At 41.3% G+C, this 26,105-nt stretch overlaps 1 protein-coding gene across 1 annotated transcript; it reads right to left on the bottom strand.

Moving 5' to 3' along the window:
* Window positions 1-1,868: 1,868 nt before the first annotated feature.
* Window positions 1,869-19,836, bottom strand: LOC130209382 (kinesin-like protein KIF2A). Its single transcript, XM_056438982.1, has 5 exons — window positions 19,758-19,836; window positions 19,306-19,493; window positions 18,714-18,804; window positions 18,039-18,186; window positions 1,869-1,900 (listed from the first exon to the last, which is right to left on the bottom strand). The coding sequence occupies exons 2-4, from the start codon at window positions 19,413-19,415 to the stop codon at window positions 18,040-18,042; spliced, it is 348 nt and encodes a 115-aa protein (XP_056294957.1). The 5' UTR covers window positions 19,416-19,493; window positions 19,758-19,836; the 3' UTR covers window positions 1,869-1,900; window position 18,039.
* Window positions 19,837-26,105: the final 6,269 nt, after the last annotated feature.

Consider the following 26,105-nt stretch of genomic DNA (forward strand, 5'->3'; position numbering starts at 1 on the left):
TGGTCTCCCCCCTTCCTGCTGAGGCAGATGATCTGATGCTGCTTAAGGAAAGCGAGAGGGGTGACCTCTCTTTTTTTCCTGCCAAGGTCGTGTCATGTTTCTCTACCTGCCACAGCCGATGATTATTTTGTATCCTTACTAAAAAAGTGAATTGCAATAGTTTCATTTTATGGCAAATGCTGTATTTGTAGGTGCAGCCAAATTGTACTATAATTTAATCTAATCTATCAGCTATTGAGGAGGCAGTTTATAGAGTACAGTGCAGCAACTGTTTTCACCCAGTGGGAGTGCTATGCTTTAGATGTAGGCTTGTGAGCAGTGACGTGCGGTGAGGTTCATGGTTGGTGAGGCACTGACTCCTTTAGTGTCAGATTTACAAATATATAAACCCAAAAGGGTAGTTTATTCAATTGACTCCTGGTTATTTCATGTCTCATCAGCATTCTTCACACAACACACACGCGCACACAAGCACACGGTACATATTACAGATACGTTAAGGTAAGAACAAGTTTGAAGCAAACCTTTTAGCTCCGGCGTTGGTCTACCTGTGTTAATCATGTCCACTTTTGACTGAAAGTCCAGTTTTGAGACATTTTTAAGCTTAGATATATAATCCTCTTCCATGTTGGCGGTCTGGTGTAGCAAAATACAAAAACAAACGGACTTGACTCGCCTGGCGCCTCAACGTAGAAGAAGCAGCAACAAGTACCCGTTGGCTCACGAGCGCCCCCTGCAGTGAGGCAGAGTATTATCTGCCTCACCCTGCGCCTTTTCACTGCGGTTTTATTTCCCATCAGCAAAACTAAATATGTCACTTACAAACATTAAACTGTAATGGTTAAAGACCTTAGCCAGACTGTGGAAAATCAGGGCAAATAAACATATCTGCAAACATTATATTGGCGACATGCAGAGATACGGCAACCCGCACGGACCAATTGCATGTCTCAACCCAGTTTGTGATGGATTGCGCAATCAGAGGTGCGGCTCGACTCGTCGCCTCAACTCTCGTTTCATCCTGTATTTGAACAGGAAATAGGCAAATTCAGTGATTTTGACTATAACATGTTCGAAATTAGTCATACATAAAGATCGGTGGACAAATACTAATATAAATGTGATGTTATCATTATTTTATTTGTTTACTTTTTAAAAACTTTTTTTACTCATGATGACAGGTGAGGCTCTGCCTCACCTGTCATCATGCTTGTGAGGGCCTATAGTGACAGTCTTAACTTTGTCCAGGAAGAAGCTTAACTTTTGGAAGGATGTTGGGAGTACACAATAATATTGGTGAGGACTGTCTCCAATATGTCAGTGGTCATGAACACCTCCCAGACAGGTTGAGCGGTGGCCTGCCTTGCGAGGAGAGCAGTGTGGCCTTCCAGGTTGAGTTGTAACACCACTCTGCTTTAACTGGCAGAGCTGTCATTGATCCGGTAGCACTTCAGCCTTGTGATAGGGTTTGTGTGGCATCAGCCACTGTCAACAAGCTGATGTTTGAGACTCCTGACAGTTACCGTGTGGCAGCCCCTTTAGGAAAGAGCACAACATGGATGGATAAACCGTTTAAACTAATTGTATTCTAACTTTCAAATAACTTAATTTCAAATTAATTTCAAAAAAGGTACAAATTAAGTTAAAATCAATTCAGTTTATTATATATAGCCCAAAATCACAGAGGGCTTTACAATCTGTACAGATATGACGTCCCCGTTCCAGGATCTCACATTGGATCAGGAAAAACTCGCCCCCCCCCCCCCCCCAAAAAGAAACAGGGAAAAAAGTGAAGAAACCTTCAGGAGAGCAACAGAGGATGATCCCTCTCCCCGGATGGACAGAAGCAATAGATGTCATGTGTACAGATGAACAGCACCACGATCCAGACCTCCACAATCTATGGAACAGAAGGAGGTAGAGAGGAGGGGCATCAGCAGGGCCATAGCAGGAAGCAAGGCCACGGAGGGTAAGGAGTCAGGGGGCAGTGCCCAGGAGCCAGGACCGAAGTCTTGGTTATTAAAAATATTTAACAATAATGTGTTGCACTTGCTGACTCTGAATTAACCTCGATGGCTGGTAGGCCTACACTGCTGCTCCCTAGCTGATATAAGGAACACATATGCCATAACCAATACATCTGCTTTACTTTCCCGTCCCTATTTAAAATTATGTTCTGGGAAAAAAGAGGTAAAGCTGACAGTCTTTCTGGCGGCTCTCAAGCTGGTACATTCATGTGCAGATATTATTCATCTGATGGGAGAAATCCACAGCATAGTTCCTCAGCGCTGGGCAGCACAGTTGGAGAGCCGTATGGACGGGACAGGGTGAATTCTTTAGGAGAGACGATATATAGTTGACAAGCACAGTGCAGAACTTTGAATAGCTGATTGTTGATGGTTTATCTTTTCTCCAGCTTCTGGAGAGTCAGTGAGTTAAATGATCAGGCTTCATCTCAAGTCTTTTCAAAGGGAGTCGTCCTTTAGTGTTGAACATGTTCGTTATGATGGTCTGATGCTCGTGTCAATTTCAGTGAGCCACGATGCCAGTGGAGCACCTGATAGAGGGCTGTGACCATAAAGCGAAACAAAAGTGACGCCACATAACTATCAACAGACTAAGAATAATCAATAAATACTTCAAATTAAACACAACCCTGTTCATTATCTAAACATTTTCTAAAATCCAAATATTTGTATATCTTTCTTTCTTTGAAGCTTTTTATTTCTGTTAACCTTAACGATGCTGATTGTCTAGACTACAGCACACGTCCACTACGTCTTGTTGCCTTGGAAACAAAGGGCCTGCTGAGCCAAGAGTGAATAATAATCTGTGAGATATGGGTTTGGGATTGGAGGGGAGGCAACCAGTCTACGGGGGCTGAAGCATGAAGGTGAGTGTGTGTTTTGTGTGAGCGTACATGATGCACAAAGCAGACGCTTGTGTTGGAGCGAGGGGACTTTGGCGTTTGAAGAAGATCCACCAGGATCAACACCAGCGAGTTAAGCTTGTGTGCTCTTCCATCACCTCTTTTTCCTCCTCCCTATCTGCTCTCAAACTCCCATCTTCACCGTCAGGAGATGTTTCTGTAGGAGCTTCTGAAATAAACATCACATCTTTCTTTGTTACGTCCGTGTTGAGCTTTATATGAGAACTCTCGGGGTGGACTCGAAGTGAGAAAGACGAGACTCAGCAGAAGATGCTCAGCATGTTTCACCACATCTTTTAATTTACTGTCCACTTCCTGCTGAGTGATTGCCTGTCCCATCCAGTTACCCCACGCTACACACACCCCATCCAATGTGTCACTGTTCAAACTTGAATTTGTCCATTCCCCGCCGTTGCTCGTGATATATAGATATTACATGTGCAGTTGACTCTCAGGAGTCGGAGAGCTAAACAAAGGGCTCCTTTTCTGCTGTAGATGTAAAACGTCAACAGTCTACTTGCACATTTGCAATCAAGGTTAAAAAAAGAAATATATATACGATGTAATAATATTTATATTTATTTATTTATATTAGCCCCAAATATATTTTAAAAATGTGATTTGTCTCGTAAGACTGTTGCATCATGGTTTGTTGTACCCTTGAAGGCACGAGATAAACAGGTACGGTTTCACAGATCCGAATTGTTCCGTTAAGTTTATTCCATAAGCTCTATGCTTCACTCTGTGAAAGGAACTGGTATTAATCTTTTATGTGTTAATTCATTTAAATTAAGTTTATTTTGTACAGCCCAAAATCACAAATTACATATGTGCCTCTGAGGGCTATATAATCAGTACACATATGACATCCCGGTCCCAGGACCTCACATCAGATCAGGAACAACTAGTTAGGCATGATCAGGCCCGACTTAAACCCTTCCTAACTTTGTAAAACCAAATGTAATAAATACATACATATACATAAATTAACAGAATGTTTTCTTTATTGAGATAATGGTATCCGATTGGCCCATTGTCACCGATACCCAATCCAGCTATTTGAGTCGGTATCGGGCCGATATAAGTATCAGTATTGGTGCATCTCTACTCGCGAGTGTTTATAGCGACTGTTCAAGGCGGTAAGCACTACAAGTGTTTCATCAGTTTAATCTGCCTTAGTTGTGGAGAGCTTGTGTGTTTTGCTGGGAAATAAATTCATGGCAACTGAAAACTAGTCCAAGCCTTTTCAGACGTCTTCACTCCAGAAACAAACTGTGGACTGAATGATCTGTCAAGCAGCCAAGAATTACCACCATCACAGATGCCGAGGAGCTTAACGAGAGAAAAGGACAAATGCTAACTGTCACAGAAAATAATTTGGCCTGTTGCCCCAAGAGAGCATGTGAGTAGTTATGTGGCTGATGGACAAAATGTGTCATTTCATGTTTCACTTTCCCCAGAGAAAATGTTTCCCTCTCCTTATGGTCAAGGAAACGTTCCAACTATATAGCTTCAGTACTTGTCCTACCGACCTTGACCCGGTTGGTCTTAAGGCCAGGAAAAATCCATTAGTGGTTAATATTGACCTACAAATAGAACGTACACACACATTTGAAATTCATCAGGAACTAACATCTTAAAAGCTTCATCTTTATCTCTGATTGGTACGTCCCACCATACACCAAATACAACTTTTGTGTCTCACTAGGGAAAGGTCGGATGCGTTAAACATATACGGTTGTTTTGATGTTGCTGTCCTGATGAACAAAATGCTGTGAAGCAAAGCGGGCTGGGGTTAATCAAGTTCAAAGAATGCTAAAGTGTCTGCATGTCTGCTTTGTTTTGTCTGTCTTAAATATTTCACTCACAATAGACGCTCCGTGCTAAAGTGGTCCCTCTAATCTTCAAAACCAGCTGGGAGTAGTCCTTCTCCAATCAATTCTTTTTAAACTGACAGATGCACAAACATTCTGCAGAGAGTAATAGCAGTCACAACCTTTAATCTCTGTGTCAAATAACTGAAGAGCTGGGAATTGGCTTAGCTTTAACCTACCAACTCCTCATTTGCATTCAATATGAAAAGAACGAAGCATTAACATTTTAGCATCTTCCAGCACACAGAACGTTATTCTAATAGGTTAAAATCTCATTTGAATCCAATTAAGTGTCGGAAAGCTTTCCAGTCAAGTGTAACAGGACTAATGAGCTGAAGCCTCCATTGTAACATGTTCGAGATTACACAGGTCTGTAAACAATTAGGTGGGGATGTTTGGAGCATGGGGGCTTTGAGTTGCAAATGGGATCTGAATGCAGTGATAGCGATGCTGACTTGTTACCACGTTGATACTGTATGAAAAAAAACATAATCCTGCATACCATGTCCATGTTTTCTAATATACTGAGCACAAATTCACAGAGACACTACAGTGTACGTTCTTGCTGACTTCTGTATTTCTGTCCATTAAGGTCCAGCATGCACGTATGCTGTTTTTGCTGTCAGATGATGTTTATAGTTTAACTGAGGGAGGTGGGGGGGATACAGTATAACCTCGTACAAAAACGTTTTCCTTCTGTAAAACCAGAAGAAATTATATGACTTGATAACCTGCTCCCCTCAGGCTATTGATAATTTTCATCACCAAACAATAAAACGATACATTTCATGCGATGACAAAGAAGTAGAACGGTGCGAGCAAAGATATTTTTTTGTTTGTCACCTGAACTCCTATACGGAATCATATCTTCAGGTGTAACACAAAGGCAGTGTTTCAAACTAATGTATTACCTCAAATGAAAAATGAAACAGGGGGTACCACCTAAAAAAAGACCAGATTGATTCTCCCCACATCAATAGGTAGTGCTGAACTACTAAATGAAGCACATTTAAACTTCTCAGTCTTTAGTTACAGACAAAGTCTAAAGTAAATATATGTGATGTACACGTCTACGCTTTCAAGCTGCAAACTGATGGGTACATGGTTGATTTGGCTTATCACAATTCTGGGGGGGATTTCTGGAGTCGCAGTTTATCTCAATGTGAAAAGGTTAGGCCTGCACGCATTACACAGACGCAACATGTGAACCACGAGCAATGAGTGTGAACTGGTGGAAAGCTTGGCTTCATCCTTACTTCATGGATGACACGATAACTTGTTGTGTAATGCCCAGTAATGTTACTGTACTCAAAGACACACAATTATAAATAACGTGCAAATGTTGTTGGGTACAAATAAAGGTCACTCTCTAGAACCTACGTGGAAAAACTGGTAAAGTAAAGCACAATGAGTGCTAGAAACCTGCTTCCAGCTCTTCAGCAGTTCAGTAAACTTTTGACATCATTGCTATGAGCTTAATGTTGGTGTATATGTAGTTTCTCTCTACCATTCAACTACTTATGACAGTAAAAACTGCATGCCGTTGCATTTTGCAGTCTGCAAGCCAGCATGCTCTTCTGGCTAGTCTGACCCACAATCCTATGCACATGAAGGTCAGAGTGAACATTATGGTGAAGTACTATGTCCCAATTGTATGCATACATACAATAGTTCTTACTTGCCAACTGCTGAAACTGTATACGAGCATGACCAGTAGATAAAACATATGTTTGGTTTTAGTGTATGGCTTTAGAACACAACTCCAATTTAGACAGTTCCCAAAACAGTTGCTTTTTACCACTGAACACAGAGTAAAGTTGAGGCTGATGGAAAAACCACATATGTCTATATCGAGGTGGCTCTAGAGGAAAGGTAATCACTAAAGTCATTAGTTTCATCACCTTCGCACCATGAATGTTTGTTCCAAGAGAGAGAGATATTTCAGTCACCAAATAATCGATACAACAATAAAATCTAAATGACTTAATATTGGTCCAAATGACTCGGGGATCACCTGTTTCATATTAATCTGTCAAATGAATTAGTAGCAGTTGTTCAGTATTTATCGGGACAATCAGCTCCGGTTGGTGCGAGGCAGCATGATGGAGCGTGAGGCAGATGGTGGCAGCTCAGGGATTTAATGACCAGTTGAAGAGACAAATACATATGTGTGTGGGTTGACAGGTAGGTGCAGGTAGGCAGGTGAGCAGGCAGGTATGTGTGGCTCAAAAGCAAAGAAACGTCAACAATGTGACAACTGGCTGGAGAAAGGGGGATGTAATATGTGCTGCTCGGCCTGTGAGGAAATGAGGTGCTGGTGGAGAGATGGTCAGGGTGAGTGAGGTGGTTGCAGGGTGATGGGAGCGGCAGGAACTGGAAAAAAAATAGGAAAGTCTGAGGCCCTCTTGTGGATATGTAAAGAATAACACTAAAGGGGTCTGGGGAAGTGGAAATGCCTCTGACAGTGAAAAAGACAGAGAAGCAGAATGAGCAGGAATCCACACAAATGAGGCGGGCATTGTCAGAAAGATTTAAAGGAGCATATTTTATGAGACTTTTAGCGGAATTGTAATTGTCCCTTATCCATGTGCTTTGACTTGACCAGACAAAACAAGACCAAAGCAGACGTCAAGTAGACTGCCTCAAATTATCCTTGAGGAAATGTCCTGCATACCGAGCGGCACAAATCATTGATTCTATCAGACATTGTCTTCTTCTCTTTGCTTGTTATTGATTTTACAATCCACTTTGTTGACCAGCTATAGTGCACAATACACAGTTACATCTAATTATTGTGAAGAACGTGCATCATCAGATCTACTCAAAGGTAGAATTTTTCCTTGCAGATCAATGGTGCTTTTGTAACTGAGGCCAGAAGGTCAGTCTTTATGTACTATATGTAAAATGAACTGACTCATTGATTAAGTATTAAAATAGATCTTATTAAAATACACTAAAGCACAGCAAACAGAGGCTGTGTAACTACCTCTGCTGCGTTAGCTGATCCTAAGTAATAATAGTTTAGATGTAATCACTAGAATACTATTGACCACCATCTTCCCATTAGCAAGAGAGTAAATCATTATTTCCAGGACAGAAATGTGACAAATGTTAAATGGCGGTATGAGAACAGAGGAAAATAAATTACAATACTTATTACTGGTTGCTTCTTTCATTTGAGCCCTTTAGCTAAAAGGCAGTGAATACAGTATTTGTTAAATAATTTATGATGAAGGTTTTATTGATAAAAACAAATGGCTTTCCCCCAGTTAGGTGCTAAACATCTGAAAGGAGCTGCAGATAAGCCAAAGGTAAAGTGATGACATTTCGACAATTGAAAGCAAATTAAATCCCCGCCTTTTTTATATTTCATGTGTGATGTCAGAGAAAATGAAGAATCACAAATGATCTCCTGAAATATATTGAAACAAATAATGCATGTCAGCCTTCTACTTCAAAATGTGTGAAGATAATTGAATGCACAGAATGGTACTGCAGCATGAACACTGCTGTGGAAGCAACACACGGCGGACCCCTTCTGTGATGAGGGATTTCATTTAATTCACAAAGAACTGAGAAATATCCACAGCACGCTTCCCAGCTGTGAGGATCTGGGAAAAGTAGGGCGAAAGAATACAAAAATATGTTCGACCACCAGGGCAAGCAGATTTAACGTACAGTATAAGATTGGAAATATTCACAGTCATGACTTTCTAATTACCTTTTGACGAGTTCGAATGAACCATTGATAATCTAATCACAGATATCTCCTATTTAGTTTTGAATCACCAGACAACTTAATAATCCATTCGCACTGCTCACAATTTAATTAAAGATATCTTAAATATGAAATCCATCTGGTGGTCAAGTGTTTAAGATTCATACCACCATAATATATATATATATATATATATAAATATATATATGTTCACATTTTAATTATGATTAGTCAAAATGCATTTGCAGATGTCAGAAATATAATTTGATGGTCAAGGGAACTTGTAACCGAAAGAAGTATTTACACTAACTAACGACGTGGAAAGCTCCTGAGATCAGGATATCATGTCAAATCATTCTTTGACTTGTTCTTTACTGGCTTAGTATTAATCTACTCTTTAATTCTACTGTGTAGCTTTTGACTCGGTTACGTTAGCCGTCTGCAATTTGATATTTCAAAACACAAAAACAGCTCGAGTATAAGTTGAACACAGTATAAAGTTATTCTAAAATGTTGCTTCTGCTGAAATATCAACATTTGATATTAAAAAAGGGATTTAGAGAAACTTACTGCAGTCTTTCCAGAATTAAAACGCGCATGATAAAACTCAATTTTAAAGGGGCGGAGCTTTCCAGAGTAATAGTGAACGTTGCCATTAACACTGGGGTTTTTACTCTTGCTCTTGTTGTAATAACTCTGAGACAGTCAATTCACTTTAACTCTGAATTTTTAACAATGGGGAATTAACTTAATAAATTACACCAACACTGGGGGCTATTTACTCTTGCTAGTGTTGTAATAACTCTGAAAGAGTTACTTTGACACTGATTTTTTAACACTGGGGAATTGACTGTGTAGTTGAACTGTACAGAAATGTTCAATGAAGAAATAAAACCACTGCAGCGAATTTCATCAATCAACAAAGTCATGTACAGGTCATATTATAAGCTTATTAGCAATAGACATTTCTCAGCTCAACAAGGACCTAATTACAGGAGCAGCATCAGCTCATGAGGACTCATTCTGCTGTCATAGCCACATAAACCACCTGAGCAGCAAATTACAAGACAGCACTGTCCACTGAGGGTATGTGAGCCGTACAGTGTTTTATTTATGCAGGCACAACTATTTGGTGACATTTACTCGCACTATCACCTATAGATCAACACGGTGATGCAACTCCTTGGAGAGAAGGTCCACCATAGCACAGCGTTCCCTTTCGTTTCATCCCCATCGCCTACACTTCAAAATAGAGTTTCTGACATCAGTCAGGCATGACGGTCTCGTCAATCATGTGACGATGGCGAAGAAGAGAATGTGATGGATTGGTGTCAAAGCTGAGGGGAGCCAGCTGCACATCTGTCAACTATCTCTATTAACCACTGTACAGAAACTCTGCTTTGTGCAGCGCTGCGAAAACACAACAACACCAACAAGGGTTTCTATCACGGCGATGGGGGAGGGGTCCCATTTTACAAAGAGAAAACTGTGTATTCAAGTGAGCTGGATTGCTCCATCCATCAGTGGGGGCGGTGGATCAAATTGAAATCTGACATTTAGAGCCCCACCGCCTTTGCTCGCTGGCACTGATATGAACTATAGCAAGTGACAAATTGTTTGTATCGGGCCTGTCCCCGGGTGAAGCCTGTGATAATGTTTAGGGTGGAAATAGGCACCCTTGACATTTCCCTGAAAGGCCAGGTGTTGTGTTAGTCAATGCTCCCTGTTTACATACAGCCAGTAAGACGAGGATTATTGTCATAATCTGGGTTTGTGCCAACTCGTGAACGCTGCCTCGTTTGTTTTGACTCCTCTCAATATCAGGACACAATGAGTCGTGCACAGGAGGTCACAGGAGGGTTTATCTGAGGCCGCCTGTTGATGTAAATAGTGTCCCCTCCATAAAGATCAACTCTCTTACGCCTCTCATTTAGCTGACACTTTTATCCAAAGCGACTTACATTCATACACACAGCTACAGGAGCAGTTTGGGGTTAAGTGTCTTGCTCAAGGACACATCAACTAGGGTGAGCGGAGGCGGGGATTGAACCTTGAAAGACAGACCTGCTAACCACTGACCCACAGTCACCGCTGAACAAACTTCCCTGTTGCTGGTCTTATTAGCAAATCATTAGTATACAGGGGTCTACTTGAATTACAACAAAATGGCAAAGTATCACAATACATACAAAGCTTGTCACTCTCTCTGCATGTGTGAGGAGATCGCTGACAAGGGAAAACATCCAGGATTAATTTGCTTCTGTAAGCAGGGTGTCCGATTACTGCTAGATTAAGAGACCTATCTGGAATTCATTTAACGTACTTGCACCAGACAAATTAGTGTCTTGGACTCTGATCTAATAAACAGTGTGAAGCGGCGTTGATACGCACATGGTCCTTCATTATTGCTGATAGTGAGTGTGGCATTTCTGATTTGCCAGGCTTCTCCTCAAGCAACAGTGGGGTAAATTGGGCCATTTTCTGCTGAAGAGCCAATGCAAATAGATATCCTGTCTGTGTATGTTTTGGTTTTTCACTTACACTGATGCTTGATGCCTTCAATTTATTCTTGAATGCCCTCATGAAAAAATACTATAGCATAGAGGAAGTCTATGAAGCCTTTTATATGCGGCCCTCAACAATTCAGGATCCCCAACCAGGCAAAGCAGACTGCCACAGGGCCCCAAAACCCACTGGTGAACTGTGGCTGCAGCAACAGTGTGTTATTGTTGATTTGTTGGTGTTGTTGTTGAATAATTAGTTGTTCCTTTGCAGGTGAAGACAACGGGCCTGCCTCTAGCTAAATAAACCATTTAAAGCCACACTGAGCGCTGAAAACAAGGTTTCTTTTCTTAGCTCATGAAATGTTTACACTTCACACAGTTCATCACCTGTATCACAATCTAGTTTTAAGCATTGGTTAGAATACAAATCCTTTATTTAAGGAGCAATACCAGACAATACAAATATTCAATTACAAGCACAAGTCCTGCTAATATATGTTGAATGTAAAATGTTATAGAAGTAATGCAATATTTTAAATGAACTTGTCTTTCAAGTAAATGTTATGTGATTAAAAAAAAGTTATGTCTTTGCCTAGAAGTATAAAGTAGCACGGTAGTAGCAAGCACCAAATTGCAACTACATCAAAATGGTATTTAAGTGCAGTACACTCAAAAAAGTGGGACTGAGCTCAATTAATATTTACTCAATAAATACTAGTAACCTTTACATAAAAAATATGTGTTTGTGGAATTTGGCATATTATTATGTTGATTTAATACAATTTGAATTATTTATCAATTGCATTTTACTCATTTTTGTTTGAATAATATCAGCTCAAAATCATTGAGTAGAATTTAATCATATTTTATGAGTAAAGTCAACAATGTCGAAAAATTAATAAATTCTACTCAATGGAAACTTCAGTTTTAAACGCCGTACACTTCCGCCCAAGGAATTTGCGCCACACCTTACTTTCCGGTACATAAAGCTGGATTTATTCTTAGCAAACTAGGTTACCGGTAACTTACTCTGAACGGCAAACCTGCTCCGGTTCAGGGTAGCTTTCAGGATTGATTAAATAAAATTATATTCAAAACTCGGTGAAATTACAGACATTATCTGTAAATTAACAACCCAACTGTTAATTTAAGTATTATGCTAATAATAAAAAATAAAAAATGTTGCCCATTTTTGTAAAGAAAATGACTATTATTAATACAGTCATTTTTACAGTTTTCTTAAATGACATACAAATTCACTTTTTTCATTACAATAAACATATTGCAGTTTTTTTAAGAGTACAAAGTAGAAGAAATAATGATAAGTTTTGATACTTGTTCTTTAGAGGAGCATTATAGGGCGACCGTGAGTATTTGCTGTTGTGTCCAGTGTCCAATATTTGTAATCAGAACTTATAATGAATGAATTAAAATAAATTCTGAAACACTAACATCTTTTTAAACACACACATGCATACACACATACACACACACACACACACACAAACACACTACTCTGCCAACTGACCCTTAACCTCCTATTTGTCTTACATATTATATTTACCTAAATATAATACATTGAGGTCATGGGGTGAAATCGCCTCCAAAATCTTGACGAGGAAAATCCTTAAAACCAGTCTTTTAGTTAATTTTTCCACCAACTCAGATATGTGGATCATCTTCAGATTTAAAGAGGGACATCTGAATATGAATACCCTAAAGTTTGGGACTGATAGCTGCAAGTTAAGGGCCAAAAAGGTCCAAATGGTCAAATTGGGCCTTATTCTCTTATAATCGCATATTTTTGACAAGTGCAAAATTGTCATAATCTCCTTAATATTAGTCCTGGATATCCAAGATTGAACACAAACACTCAAGACAGGGCCTACAATGAGGTGATGGGGTGAAATTTCCCCCAAAACACCCACAATAGTTAATTGTCTGTCTGAAATCCAGGACTTGAAGAGGGTGTGTGGCTTTGTAAATCTGAGACCCTGTTAAGAGTTTGGGCTGATTTTAGCTTCTTTTTTTCTCAACATGTCAGAGCTTAGCTTTCTTTTCCAGGTTGTAACTACTCCCAAATGGGGCCCAACCGGCTGGCAATATCTAGCACTTAGTATCCCTGCTTGGTAGTGGTTTAAAAACCGAGAAGACAAAAAATGCACTCCTTTGAAGGTTCACAAGTCCTCAAATGTTTGTAATATGACAAATCTCAGTTATGATGTTCTACCAGTCTGTTGGACCAGTGCTCTGGACTTCTCCGTACTCTGCTGGGGGAGCAGCATTGTAACTGGAGAAAACCAACCGACTCACTAAACTGGTGTGGAAGGCCGGCTCCATCATTGGCAAAGAGGACTATCCGGAACAGGTGGAGAGGAGGACATGAAGAAATGTTTGTCCATATTGGAGAACCGGACCACCCTCTCCACCACCTACTGCAGGGACAGCGGAGCACGTTCTCCAACAGACTGCTTTAGCTCTGCTTCACAAGGACAAACAGGAGAACATTCCTGATACAGGAGAACATTCTTGATAGAGGAGAAACTTCCAGATACAGAAGAACCTTCCTGGCAACTATTAGACTTTACAATAAATCACCTCTGGCCAGATCCTCCTCAAATTGAACAACATCAATGAACATTGCACCACTTTCACTTTATATGCACTTAGATACACTGTATTTACTTTCATTTTTTTAGTATTTTTTATTTCCTTTATTATTTAACTTCTTAAATGTAATATATCCTGTCCTACTATTTTATTGTATTATTCTAAGAATCTAGTTACTAGAGAAGAAAACAGCACAGACAGAGACAGACAGACAGCCCGTCCAACAGAGAGAGAGAGAGAGAGAGAGAGAGAGAGTTCAAAGGAGAGGCCAGGTGTCAGTGATCAGTCTGATCACAGCAATCAACACAAAAAGCAGATTGAACTGTTGAACCCGGTTTCGCGCCACTTCTCCGCAGTTTGAGCGGCGCGCTGCTCTCCTGCTTCAGTGACTCAGGAAACGCCACAGAAGGAACGACTGCCTCCTGACATGACTGCTCTTCTTGAGGTAAGAATGCCAACTTAATTTAATTTCAGAGAGTAACGTTGTATTGAACGGGCAACGTTAGTGACACTTTGAGGTTTCTACTCGGCTCTCTGGTGAGGAGTTGAGCTAGCCTCGTGTGAGCTAGCGGGTAGCTACTTTTGTATTCGAGGCATAGTTTTCTTAAGTTCTGTGTCGCCTTGGACGTCAAGAGTAAGTTAACTTAGCTATCTGATGGTTAAGTGTTTTCACGTTTCTTTAACATCGTCGATGTAACGTAGGTTGTCGGTTTCTGTGTTGAACGAGCTAACATTAGCTTACTTTACATATGTTAGCTGAGGTAATGTTTAGCTAACGCTCGTGTTATAGGTTCATTAGTGGCAGGTGGGTTAAGACACCTGAGGGGTCACGTGCTACACACTTCATCTAATAACCACGATTTTATTGAAGTGCTTTGAAACTGGTTCCACGCAGACATGTATAGACAAGCTCACATATACCGGAGCGGTCAGTCCGGACAGTCACGTGACCAGACACGTTATTGTACAGGTCTGTTCACGTGACGTCGGGACTCTGTTCACGTGACGCTCTTAACGTGATGCTGTTGACGTGGTCGGGACTCTGTTCACGTGACGCTCTTAACGTGATGCTGTTGACGTGGTCAGGACTCTGTTCACGTGACGCTCTTAACTTGATGCTGTTGACGTGGTCGGGACTCTGTTCACGTGACGCTCTTAACGTGATGCTGTTGACGTGGTCGGGACTCTGTTCACGTGACGCTCTTAACGTGATGCTGTTGACGTGGTCGGGACTCTGTTCACGTGACGCTCTTAACGTGATGCTGTTGACGTGGTCGGGACTCTGTTCACGTGACGCTCTTAACGTGATGCTGTTCACGTGACTGTTGTTAACATGACGCTTATAACTGCGCTGTGGCGGACATGACAGCTCACAGCTCCTCAGAAGCTCCGTGCACCGTGAGCTGTCCAGTGAGGGGATGGTTTCATGATCAAATCTTCATTTACTGTCCACATTATCAGATGAGGACGTCACCAAAGAGTGTCATTTGAGTCAATGTTTACATTTATGTACAGATAATTAAGAACAATTAGTTAATTGTAAAATGCTAATTATTTTCTCCTGCCACCTTTCAGACATTATAATCCAACTTGGATGGAAAAACTTCGTGACCTTAATGACACCCAGCAACACGGTGAGATTATAATCCATTTAAATGCCAGAAGCAAGCAATTATTTGTTTTAAGATGTTTTTCTTTATTTGTGTTAGAGCTAGAGACACACAAGCACCACAGGGGTGGATCTGCAGCAAAGGGACCACCGGAAATCAAACCTTGGCCGCCATGATGACAACATGGGGCACTTGAGTGTGAATCTAGCCTTTTCATTTTTATTTACAACATTAGCATTGAAAAGAGCAAAAGTTGATGCTTGAGATGATTTTGTTTTTACTGAAGAGGATGTATGTCCTCCCTTTGTCCTTTATCCCCTTACTCTGTCTTTTTAGGTGTGACTACGACTACCAGCATGAACCTCAACACCTTCTTTGCTGTTCCACTAGTGTGACCCATGATCGGATACAAGTTGTCAAGGATAAACGGGAGTAAGTTGTTTTAAGTTCAGTGTCTTAATTTAACAACAGAATAAATTTTTATTGTTCGAACCACCTAGTCATGTTGTAAATGCTATTTAAAGTTATATTATTGTTAATCTTTTCTGTTTTGTCTTTTTTCTGGCTGTAGAGAGAATCATGTCAGCCCACAGACAACCGATTGACCTGTGAGTCTTCAAGCAGTAATGATGACTACTCCTGCCTTAAGTTCCAGTTTCCTGGACATCATGTCGGCATGAGATTCTGTCCCCACCTGTCTTCAGTCTGGACCCAATGAGTTTGTTTTTTTTACAGTGCGTTTACAGTCACATGGTTTTTTTCGAGGCTTTGTCTGAGTTTCAGTGCTGCAGTTATTTACCATTCAGGGTTGTTCAGAAACATCCAATTTGTCATTCTCATTTGAAGGGCTTGCTGCTGTGATTCTTTTGTGTACACCAGGATTTCTTTGTATTTTGGCATTTTACACAAATGTTTTTGAAAGATGGTCAACAAAGTTGCACAAATAAATGTTTAACTGCTGTTGTCCTAAATGTGGTAATTTGTTAACTGTTCCTCAGTACATTCTTGCAAAAAGAAGGCATGATATTAAGTAGATTCTACATTTAAAAAAAATATGCGAACAAAGTGACAATAACATTACATAGATTTTAAGTCATGTGGTACCAATTATAAGTTGATTTACAAAATGTATTTATGTAAAGATAAATAACAATTTCAGTTTAAATGTGTTGAATTAAGTAACATTCTTCCAAGTTGAGTTGTTGTAACTTATTTTATTTATTGAATCCAAATCAGTATTATCCAGATATTTAGTAAATGGAAATCAATTTCATCCACATAATTAGTCAATCTAAATTACTTTTTCACAGCTATTTGGTATATCTAAATTACTTTCTTTTGAATACCTAGTAAATATGAATCATTTCCCCTGTATAATTGATTTGGATTTACTCAACATTTGCCATATTAGTAAATCCAACATATTTGTATTTAATATTTTGTTTAAATTTGCTTAATTAAATCAATAGTTTTTAATCAAAGATGAAGTATTAAATTCTATTCAATTATATTAATTGTCACTTTGTTGCCTTAATTTTATTGAGTAGACAATGGTCAAACTTTTCTGAGTGTACTTGGGTAAATGCACTTCCTTCCAGTCTGAACTGATTTGAGATAGTGTGCTTATTCCATTAATGAACTTCCAACACAGAAAACGTACGGCTATGACATAAAGTTATAGACAGAGACGGACTGGGGGGAAAGGGTTACTGTCAGACTGTCCCACTCAATACACGGCGGGCTGTCCTACTTGGAGAAATGTCTATTAACATTATTTTGGCTCGCGCTCAAAAGCAGCTTCGTCTGCGAGCAAGTGACGCAAGTGTTGAGTGGGCTCGAGCTATTTACATTTAATAACACCTACAACAAAGTTACACTGACGGAAGAGACGAGATGAGTAAAGAAGATGGAAACCATGAGTGTGAATACAGATACTGAGGAGTAGTATAACTATCATTCAGTGAATATTGACTCTAAGTGTTAGAGCATATAAGATATTTGTTTCCACTAGATCCCCTATTTATGGCCAGCCCACCCCTGGTTATAGACTATAAACATTTACACGTAGGCCGATATGATTTACACAGTAATGAGCAATGCAACTCTTTTTGCTCCACACGTCTTTTAAAAGGGTTTTAACATCACAACTTTACCATCAATGGATACAACAGGATATGTTTTGATATTGTTGGACTCTTTGTTGTTTTTATGTTTCTGGTGTAAGGTAAGTCACGAGACATGATCATTACGTTGTCATGTCACGTCAGCTGACAGCATGTTTTCACCGGACTCCGTGGCTGTGTCTACTACCGCGCACTTGAGCACTTCGAGCACTGACTTTCAGTGTTCGAAGTGCGCCACTGAAAAAACCAACAGAATTCAGTGCACTGAAAGTACCCGGATGGTGCACTGCAAACGGGCAAAAAAATGTAGTGTAAAACGATGGACACTACTCGCCCTAAACGGCCGCCATCTTGGCGACGTAGCGGAAGAGGAGGAGCCCTTTCGCCAGCTTTTCATTTTATTTCTAAAACAATGGCGGACGAGATGGCTACGGTAGCACAAGCGGTAGACCACGGAGGCTCCTGCCGCGATTGTGGAGGTATCGCAGTTTTCACATGGGGTGGAGAAAGGGGTAAACAAGGGACACAAAGAGGGCAAGAAGTGCATTCATTTAGTCAGTTTAAGTTTCGCGGGTATCGCAAGCAGATTTGCGTACGTCACTCCCGGCTTAATTTCGCGGGTGCCGTGAACAGATTTGCGTCCGTCACTTCCGCCAAGTGGTTGACTTACGTTAACCACTTGGCGGAAGTGACGGACGCAAATCTGTGACGTCCTCGGTGCACTTCACCTCCTTCTCGTGCAGCCCCACCACCTGCACCTGCTGCTTCCCGTCCTCCAGGACCCGCAGCTTGGCCTTACGGTTCAGCAGGTCGAACACCTTTTCACACAACGACATGAGATGAGCCTTTGTTGGTCCACCAGCGGGGGAAAAAGTACATGAAACTAAAATAGAAGGAACAACAGGAACCATACAAGAACAATTCAAGACAAAATGTACTAAACATTTCACTTGCTAAAGCGGCAACCTCCGGCTCTGAAGAGAGAAGCCGGCGCTTCATGTGTTAAACCTACATTTTCTCTCCAGTATTTCTATTCAACCAGAGGAGTCGCTTTGCGTCTGCCTGGAGTCGCTGAGAAAATTACAACAAAAGAAAATGCATAAATTTCAATCAGTGGATTTTTTTTGTCCTGCGACGCTTCATGAACACCGGCTCATAATCCTTGACGACAGAGAGGTGCATCATGGGAGGAACTAACCCGAGAGCGCGTAGACCCCTTTAGCGCAGACCTGGGTCTTTCCCGAAAAGTCTCCTCCCATCGTTTAGAAGGAGAAACCAGTTAGGAACCAGTTAGTTAGAGCGTTGGAACCATTAACTCCTCTCACGTGACAACTCAAAGCCTCACGTGTGTTTTTCCACTTCCTGTTTGTCCGTAAGCGAAGCACGTCGCCATTCCTCGCTCAAAAATGGTCTCAACCAGCGGCTGAGCAGTGAACCTGAGAGGGAGAGCACAATTAGAAACATCCTGATCGTTTATTAACGCACTTCACGTTAAATATCTGCGTTCAGCAACATGCACACGTCCTTGTTTTTACATTTTCATTTCCTTTATTATTTAAATTCTTAAATGCATCATGCCCTGATATTTTTTTATTATATTGGATATTTGTTTAAAAAAAAGTGCTGCTGCGGCAAGAAAATTGTCTTTTCCGACTATATCTGGATTAAAACACAGATTAGCACTTCAGTGGCACTTAAATAGCTCTTATTGTGGTACTTTTGTAGTTCGACTATGTTGAGGAAATGTTACTTTCTGTATTCTTGTTCTCAGTTTGTACTCTTGGTTGATGCACTTATTGTAAGTCGCTTTGGATAAAAGCGTCTGCTAAATTACATGTAATGTAAAAAATAATGAATAAAGTCAAATCTAATCGAAGTCCTGTTGATTTGAGACATTTTAATGCCCGAAAAAGATTTATTTATGACGTTTCCGGTACCTGTCCATCATTTCGTTGGTGGAGTTCTCATCGAAGGCGTATTCGAATCGGAACGTCTGGTTCTCCAGGTACCGGGTCAGGTCCACTTTCTGCTTGGGCTCGTGGACCATCACCACGTCCTTACTGGGCACGGTGGTCACGTCCAGATCATGCGGTGTCGAAGTACCCGGCCCGAGCCACCACGACCGCTGGACCGGACACACAGGAGGAGAGGAAGTGAATGCAGGGTTTGTATTTTAGGAATTATAGGGACAGGTCTGGGTTTAGAAGGAACCCCCTTGATGGGGTGGAGAGGGTCCAGGAGGAGTGGACTCGTCAGGCCGAGAGGGATCCAGCCAACAAGAGACAATTCTGTAGCGTTTCACTGTTGCCTCAACCAAACCTGTATTGGTTACATCTTTATGTTACGCACCCGTGTTGGTTGCCGGTGTTACACCCCTACTGAGTCCCACCTGGAAGAAGTTCTCTGTTCCCCTGCAGACGTTCTGCGGCAGCGACCTCGACCGACCGCTGAAGGTTCGACCAATCAGAATCCAGCTCCATTCAAATCCGTAATATCTTTCCACAGTTTACCTGAGGCCTCCTCCTCCTCCTCCTCCTGCAGGTGGATTGCTCTGATTACGACAGCGATGGAACTCACGATCTGATTGGTTCCTTCACCACTAAAGTGTCCGAGCTGCAGAAAGCTGGAAGTTCGCCGGCGAGCTCGCCGGCTATAAAGCGTTTGACGACTTCCTGTCGGCCGGCCGGAGGTCGTTAGTAAACTGTCGACGTGTCGTCCTCCCAGGTGTCCTTTGACTGCATCCACTCCGAGAAACAGAAGAAGAAGAAGAGCTACAAGAACTCTGGAGTCGTCTCTTTGAAGAGCTGCAAGGTAGAGACCGCGTTACCCAGAGTGCTTTGCTTTGTGAACCTTCTGTCGTCTTGTCACCTGAACAGAGCCGTCTGATTGGCTCAGAGCCATCTGATTGGTTTAGAGCCGTCTGATTGGCTGTCTGAGGCGCATGCAGCCGGTGAATGTGAAGCTCATTTTAATGACTTTATATATTGCTGTATACACCATAAAATAATATAATGTATCGGGTTATTTACAATTTGATGATTGAAAAAACCTTTTCCCTAAAAAAATTTTTCCCAAAACAATTCCCAAAAAAACCCTCAAAACCCAAAACCAACCCCGAAACCAAAAAAATTTTAAAAACCTTCCCCTCTCCCCACCCTTTTTTTTAAAAAAACCGATCAAACCCCAAACCAAAATAAAAACCCCCCCCAAAAAAAACCCCCAAAAAAAAAAAAATTTAATCCAAATTCCCTTCCCAACCCAAAACCAACAAACAAAATACCCCAAAAAAAAATTTTAAAAAACCAAACCCTACCCCCCCTCTTCCCACCTGCCCAAAACCAAACCTTTTTACCTTTTTTGCCCGCCCCTTTTTCCCTTTCACCCAAACCTAAAACCCCCCTTCCTAAACCTCCACCTCACCCTAAAACCTAAACCACCCTAAAACCTAAATTTCCCCAAAACCACCTCCCCTCCTTTTCACCTAAAACCAAACCCCCCATTCTCACCCAAAAACCAGCTCCCCCCCCTAAAATTGCCCTCCCCCTAAAAATTTACCTCCCCCCTAAAACCTAAACCCTCCTACCAACCCTAAAAACCCAGAAAAACCTAAAACCTGACCCTAAAACCCAAAAAACCTAACCCCTTTCTAACCCCCTTTTCCTGCCCTAAAACCTCATTTAACCTAAACCTAAACTTCTACACCCTAAAACCTAAATTAAATAAAATTACCCCTAAAATAAAACCCTAAAATAAAAACCCCCCCAAATAGACCCTCACCCTAAAATGACCCTAAAATAATTATAATAAAAAATAAATATTTCACCCTAAAACCCTAGACCCTAAAATAATTAACAAAAAATTTTAAAACCCCATTTCCCCCTAAAATCCCCTCACCCCCTAAAACCTAGACCTCCCCCTAAAACCAAAATTTTAAAAAACCTAAAACCAAAAATCCATTCACATAAAATAAAAACCCTTTTAATAAAACCTCTTTAACCCAAAACCCTACTCCCTAAAACCTAAAACCCCATTTCACAAAACCTTATTACATAAAACCTTTATACACCACCTAAACCTCCATTCTCACTAAAACCAGCCCCAAAAAAACCCAAAATCTGCCCCTTAAAACCCTAAACTACCCTAAAAACCTAAAAACAAAACCCCCTTTAAAACCCAAAACCCTAAAACCTAAAATTTCCCCTAAAAATAAACCCTATTCAAAAACCCAAAAACCCCCCTAACCCCTCCCTTTAAAAACTTTTACACCAAAAAACCTCCTTCATAAAACCCCAAAAAACCCTAAACCAAAACCCCCTTTTAACCCTAAAAAATTTTTTCCCCAAACCCCCCCAACCCTAAAAAACCACTCAAAACCTAAAATTAACCCAAAACCCCTACCTCCTAACCCAAAATTAAAACCCCCCTCCCCCTAAAACCTGACCCACCCAAAACCTGCCCCACACCCTAAAACCTGACTCTCCCCAAAACTAAACCCTACACCCTAAACCAATTAAACCCCTAAAACCTAAAACCCATTTCACCCAAAACCTAAAACCCTAACAAAAAACCTAAATCTCCCAAAACCCAAATTAAAAACCCCCCCAAAAACCCAAAAACCCCTTTCCTAAAACCAAAAACATCATTTAACCCCAAAAACCAACCCAACCCAAAAACCCTCCATTTAACCAAAACCTAAAACAACCCAAAACACCCTAAACACTGAAAACCAACCCCCCTCTCCTAAAACTAGACCCTCCCCCAAAACCCCCACCCTAACACCTAAAACCCCTAAAACCAAAAAGACCCTAAACCAAAAACCCCTATACCCTAAAACCTCCCTCCATTTAAAAAACCCAAAACCCCTTTTCCCCCCCTCCCCCCCTCCCAAAACCTAACCCTAAACCCCCCTTCCTACCAAACCCTACCACCCCTCCAAACTCTAAACCCTAAAATTAGCCCCTAAAAACCCTTTAAAACCGACTAACCTAAAACCTAAATTACCCCCAAAACCAAAAACCCCTTTTACCCTAAAACCAACCCACCCTAAAACCTAATTTTACCCCCAAAAAACCCTTTTCCTAAACCTCCACTACACCCTAAAATCTAGACCCTAAACCTAAATCTATCCCCTAAAACCTTAATTTACACCTAAAACCTAAACCTCCATTCTACCCCCTAAAACCTAGCCCCTAACCAAAAACCTAAAACCTAAACCAAACCTTCCCTACCCCTAAAACCTAACCCTACCTATACACCTAAACCTACTCTACCCCTAAAACCTAAACCCTCCATTTCACCAAAAACCCTAGACCCAAAAACCAAAAAACCTAAAACCTAAACCCCCCCCTTCCCCTAAAACCCTAACCCTAAAACCAAACCCTACCCCCTAAAACCTAACCTTTCTCCCCCAAAAACCTAAATAACCTACATAAACCTCCTTTCTCCCAAAAAAAAACATCCTTTTCCCCCAAAAACCCTTTCAAACCTAAAACCTAAAAACCCTGAAACCTAAACCTCCATTCTACCCCCAAAACCTAGACCCTACACCCAAAAACCTAAAAACTAAACCTTCCCCCTAAAACTGACCCTACACCCTAAAACCTACATTATACACCTAAAACCCAAAACCCTAAAAAACCTTTACACCCAAAACCTAAACCCTCCATTCTCCCCCAAAAAGACCACCTAAAATCTCCTAAAACCAAAACCTCCATTTTAACTAAAACCTAATTACACCTAAAACTCCCCCACAACCCACCACCCAAAAAAAAACCTCCCCCAAAACTACCCCCCTTTTTCCCCCCTTCCCCCTAAACCTAACCTCTTGCCTAAAAAACCTGACTTACACCTAAAATCGTCCCCTCCCATTTCCTAAAACCTTCTACCCCCCTAAAACCCCCGACTCCCCTAAAATACCCAACCCTAAAACCCCCCCCCCTAAACCCTACACCCCAAACCTAACCCTAAAACCTACAAAAAACCCACCCTAAAACCTAAACATCCTTCTCACCCAAAACCTGACCCTCCCCCTCCTAAATCTGCCCTAAAAACCCTCATTAACCCTGAAAACCTTTTTAAAAACCCTCCATTCTACCCTAAACCTAACCCCAAACCCAAAACCTCCTAAAACCCTTCTTAACCCTAAAACCTAAACCCCTCCAACAACCCCTAAAACCCCTAACTCCCCCAAAAAAACCCTAAACAACCCATTTAACCTAAAAACCCAAAAAACCCAAAAAACAACCTCCCCCAAAAAGTTCCCCACCAAAACCCTCCTTCTCACCTAAAACCTGCCCCTCCCCCTAAAACCAAAAAATTTACCCAAAAAATAAAAACCCCCCAAAAACCTAACCCTAAAACCTATCTACACCTAAAAACCAAAACCCATCCTTTCTCCCTAAAACCAACCCCCAAAAACCTACACCCTAAAACCTAATTTACACCTCCAAAACCCCTCCATTCTAAAAAAAAACCCTGCCCCACCCAAAAAAATTAACCCTAAAAACCTTTTAAAACCCCAATTAAAACCCCACCTAAAACCCCCTTTACCCCCTAAAACCTAAACCCCTACCCCAAAAACCCTTTTACCCCCCTAACCTACTCCACCCCCCAAAACCTGCCCAAAACCCCTAAAACCAAAATTAAAAATAAAAACCTAAACCCCCATTTCCCCCTAAAACCAGACCCTAACCCAAAACCTAAATTAACCCTAAAACCTAGACTCACCTAAAATCTGCCCTAACCCTCCTCAACCCTAAAACCTAACCCTACACCAAAAACCTAATATACCCTAAAACCTAAACCCCTTTACCCTAAAACCAAACCCCTTTCACCCAAAAACCTAAACCCTAACACCTTTTACACCAAAACCTAAACCTCCATTCTACCCCAAAAACCTGACCCTAACCTACCTAACCCTAAAACCCAAAAATCTGACCCTACCCCAAAATCTAACCCCACACCCTAAAATCTAAAACCCTCCACACCCCCTCCTAACCTACCCCCTAAAACCAAAATTACCCAAAAACCTACAACCCTAAAACCTGCCCCACCCCCAAAAACCTAGACCCCCAAAAAACCCCACCCCACTACCCTCCTACTTCCCCCTACTAAAAATCAACCCCAAAAACCTAACCCCCTAAAACCTCAAATACACCTAAAACCCAAACCCTACCCCAAAAACCTGCCCCCTACCTGGTCCAAAAACCTTTTCACCTAAAAACCAAAACCCCTCCATTCCACCAAAAACCTGACCCCAAAACCTAACCACATCCCTAAAACCTATTATACACCCCTAAAACCCTCCTCCCCATTTCTACACCCTAAAAAACCTAAACTCCCTCCAAAATGCCCTAACCAAAAACCCTCCCCCTACCTAAACCCTCCATTCACACCAAAAAACCTAAACCCTTTTACACCCTAAAACCTAATCTCCCCAAAAATCCCTAAAACCCACCATTTACACCCCTAACCACCAAAAATTACCCAAAAACCTAACCTCCCCCTTGACCCTACACCCAAAAACCTAATCCCAAAAACAACCCTAAAACCTAATAAACACCTAAAAACCAAAACCCTCCATTCTACCCCCAAAAACCTGACCTACCCCTAAAACCTAAAACCTAACCCCCTTTTAAAAAACCTTTAAACCTGAAACCTAAATCCTTCACCCCCCTCCCTAACCTAAAACCTGACTCACCCCCAAAAATCTGGTCCCTAAACCTCCATTTACCCCCAAAAAAAACCAAAACCCTCCAAAATTTAACCAAAAACCTAACCCTAAAAACCTAACCCTCAAAAACCAAAACCTAAAAAAACCCTCCTTTTTACACCAAAAACCTAAACCCTCCACCCTAAAACCTAACCCCACCAAAAACCCCTAACCCCATTCTGACCCTCACCTAAAACCTCCCTACACCTAAAACTAAAACCCTTTACATAAAACCAATAACACAAACCAAACCCACACCCAAAACCTAGCCCACCCCTAAAACCTAATTAACCAAACCAGACCCCCCTAAAACCTGACCCCCAAAAACCCCTTTACGAAACCAAACCCCCATTCAAAAAACCCCTAGACCTACACCCTAAAACCTAACCTAACCCCCAAAAACCTAATTAAAAAACCCAAAACCCCTACTCCCCTAAAACCTAGACCTACCCCCAAAAACCTAACCCAAAAACCACTTTAAACCCTAAAACCTAAACCCTCCTCCCCAAAAACCACCACACCTAAAACCTAACTCTACCCAAAAACCCTTCACCCTAAACCTCCCTCCTTTCCCCTAAAACCTAACCCAAAAACCTATTCTCCCCCTAAAACCTGACCCCTCCCCTTTTAAAACCCTTTTCCCCTGAAACCTAAACCCCTTTTAAAAACCAACCCAAAACCAAACCCCAAAAAACCCCTAACCCCCCTTTCACCTAAAACCCAAAAAACCCATCCATTCTACACTAAAACCTAACCCTAAAACCAAACCCCTCCCTAAACCCCTTCTAAAACCTAAACCCTAAAACCCTACACCCAAACCTCCCTACCCCCTAAAACCAAAAAACGACCCTAAAACCTACATTATACCCTGAAACCCCCTAAACCCTCCATTCTACACCCTAAAACCAAACCCCCCACCCCAAAACCTAATCCCCAAAAACACAAAAACCCCTATTTTTAAAAACCCAAAACCCTCCATTCTCACCCTCCCAAAAACCTGACCTCCAAAACCTACCCCTCACCCAA

Source organism: Pseudoliparis swirei, chromosome 19, assembly GCF_029220125.1.
Source record: "Pseudoliparis swirei isolate HS2019 ecotype Mariana Trench chromosome 19, NWPU_hadal_v1, whole genome shotgun sequence".
NCBI classification, from domain to species: domain Eukaryota; kingdom Metazoa; phylum Chordata; class Actinopteri; order Perciformes; family Liparidae; genus Pseudoliparis; species Pseudoliparis swirei.

Bases quoted from the DNA above. Each gene is read 5' to 3' on its own strand.
- LOC130209382 (XM_056438982.1), bottom strand. From the start codon at position 19,415: ATGGTCCACGAGCCCAAGCAGAAAGTGGACCTGACCCGGTACCTGGAG. The intron at 18,805-19,305 runs GTACCGGAAACG...TCTCCCTCTCAG, and splicing joins ACCAACGAAATGATGGACAG to GTTCACTGCTCAGCCGCTGG. The intron at 18,187-18,713 runs GTGAGGCTTTGA...TTGTGTGAAAAG, and splicing joins CAGGAAGTGGAAAAACACAC to GTGTTCGACCTGCTGAACCG.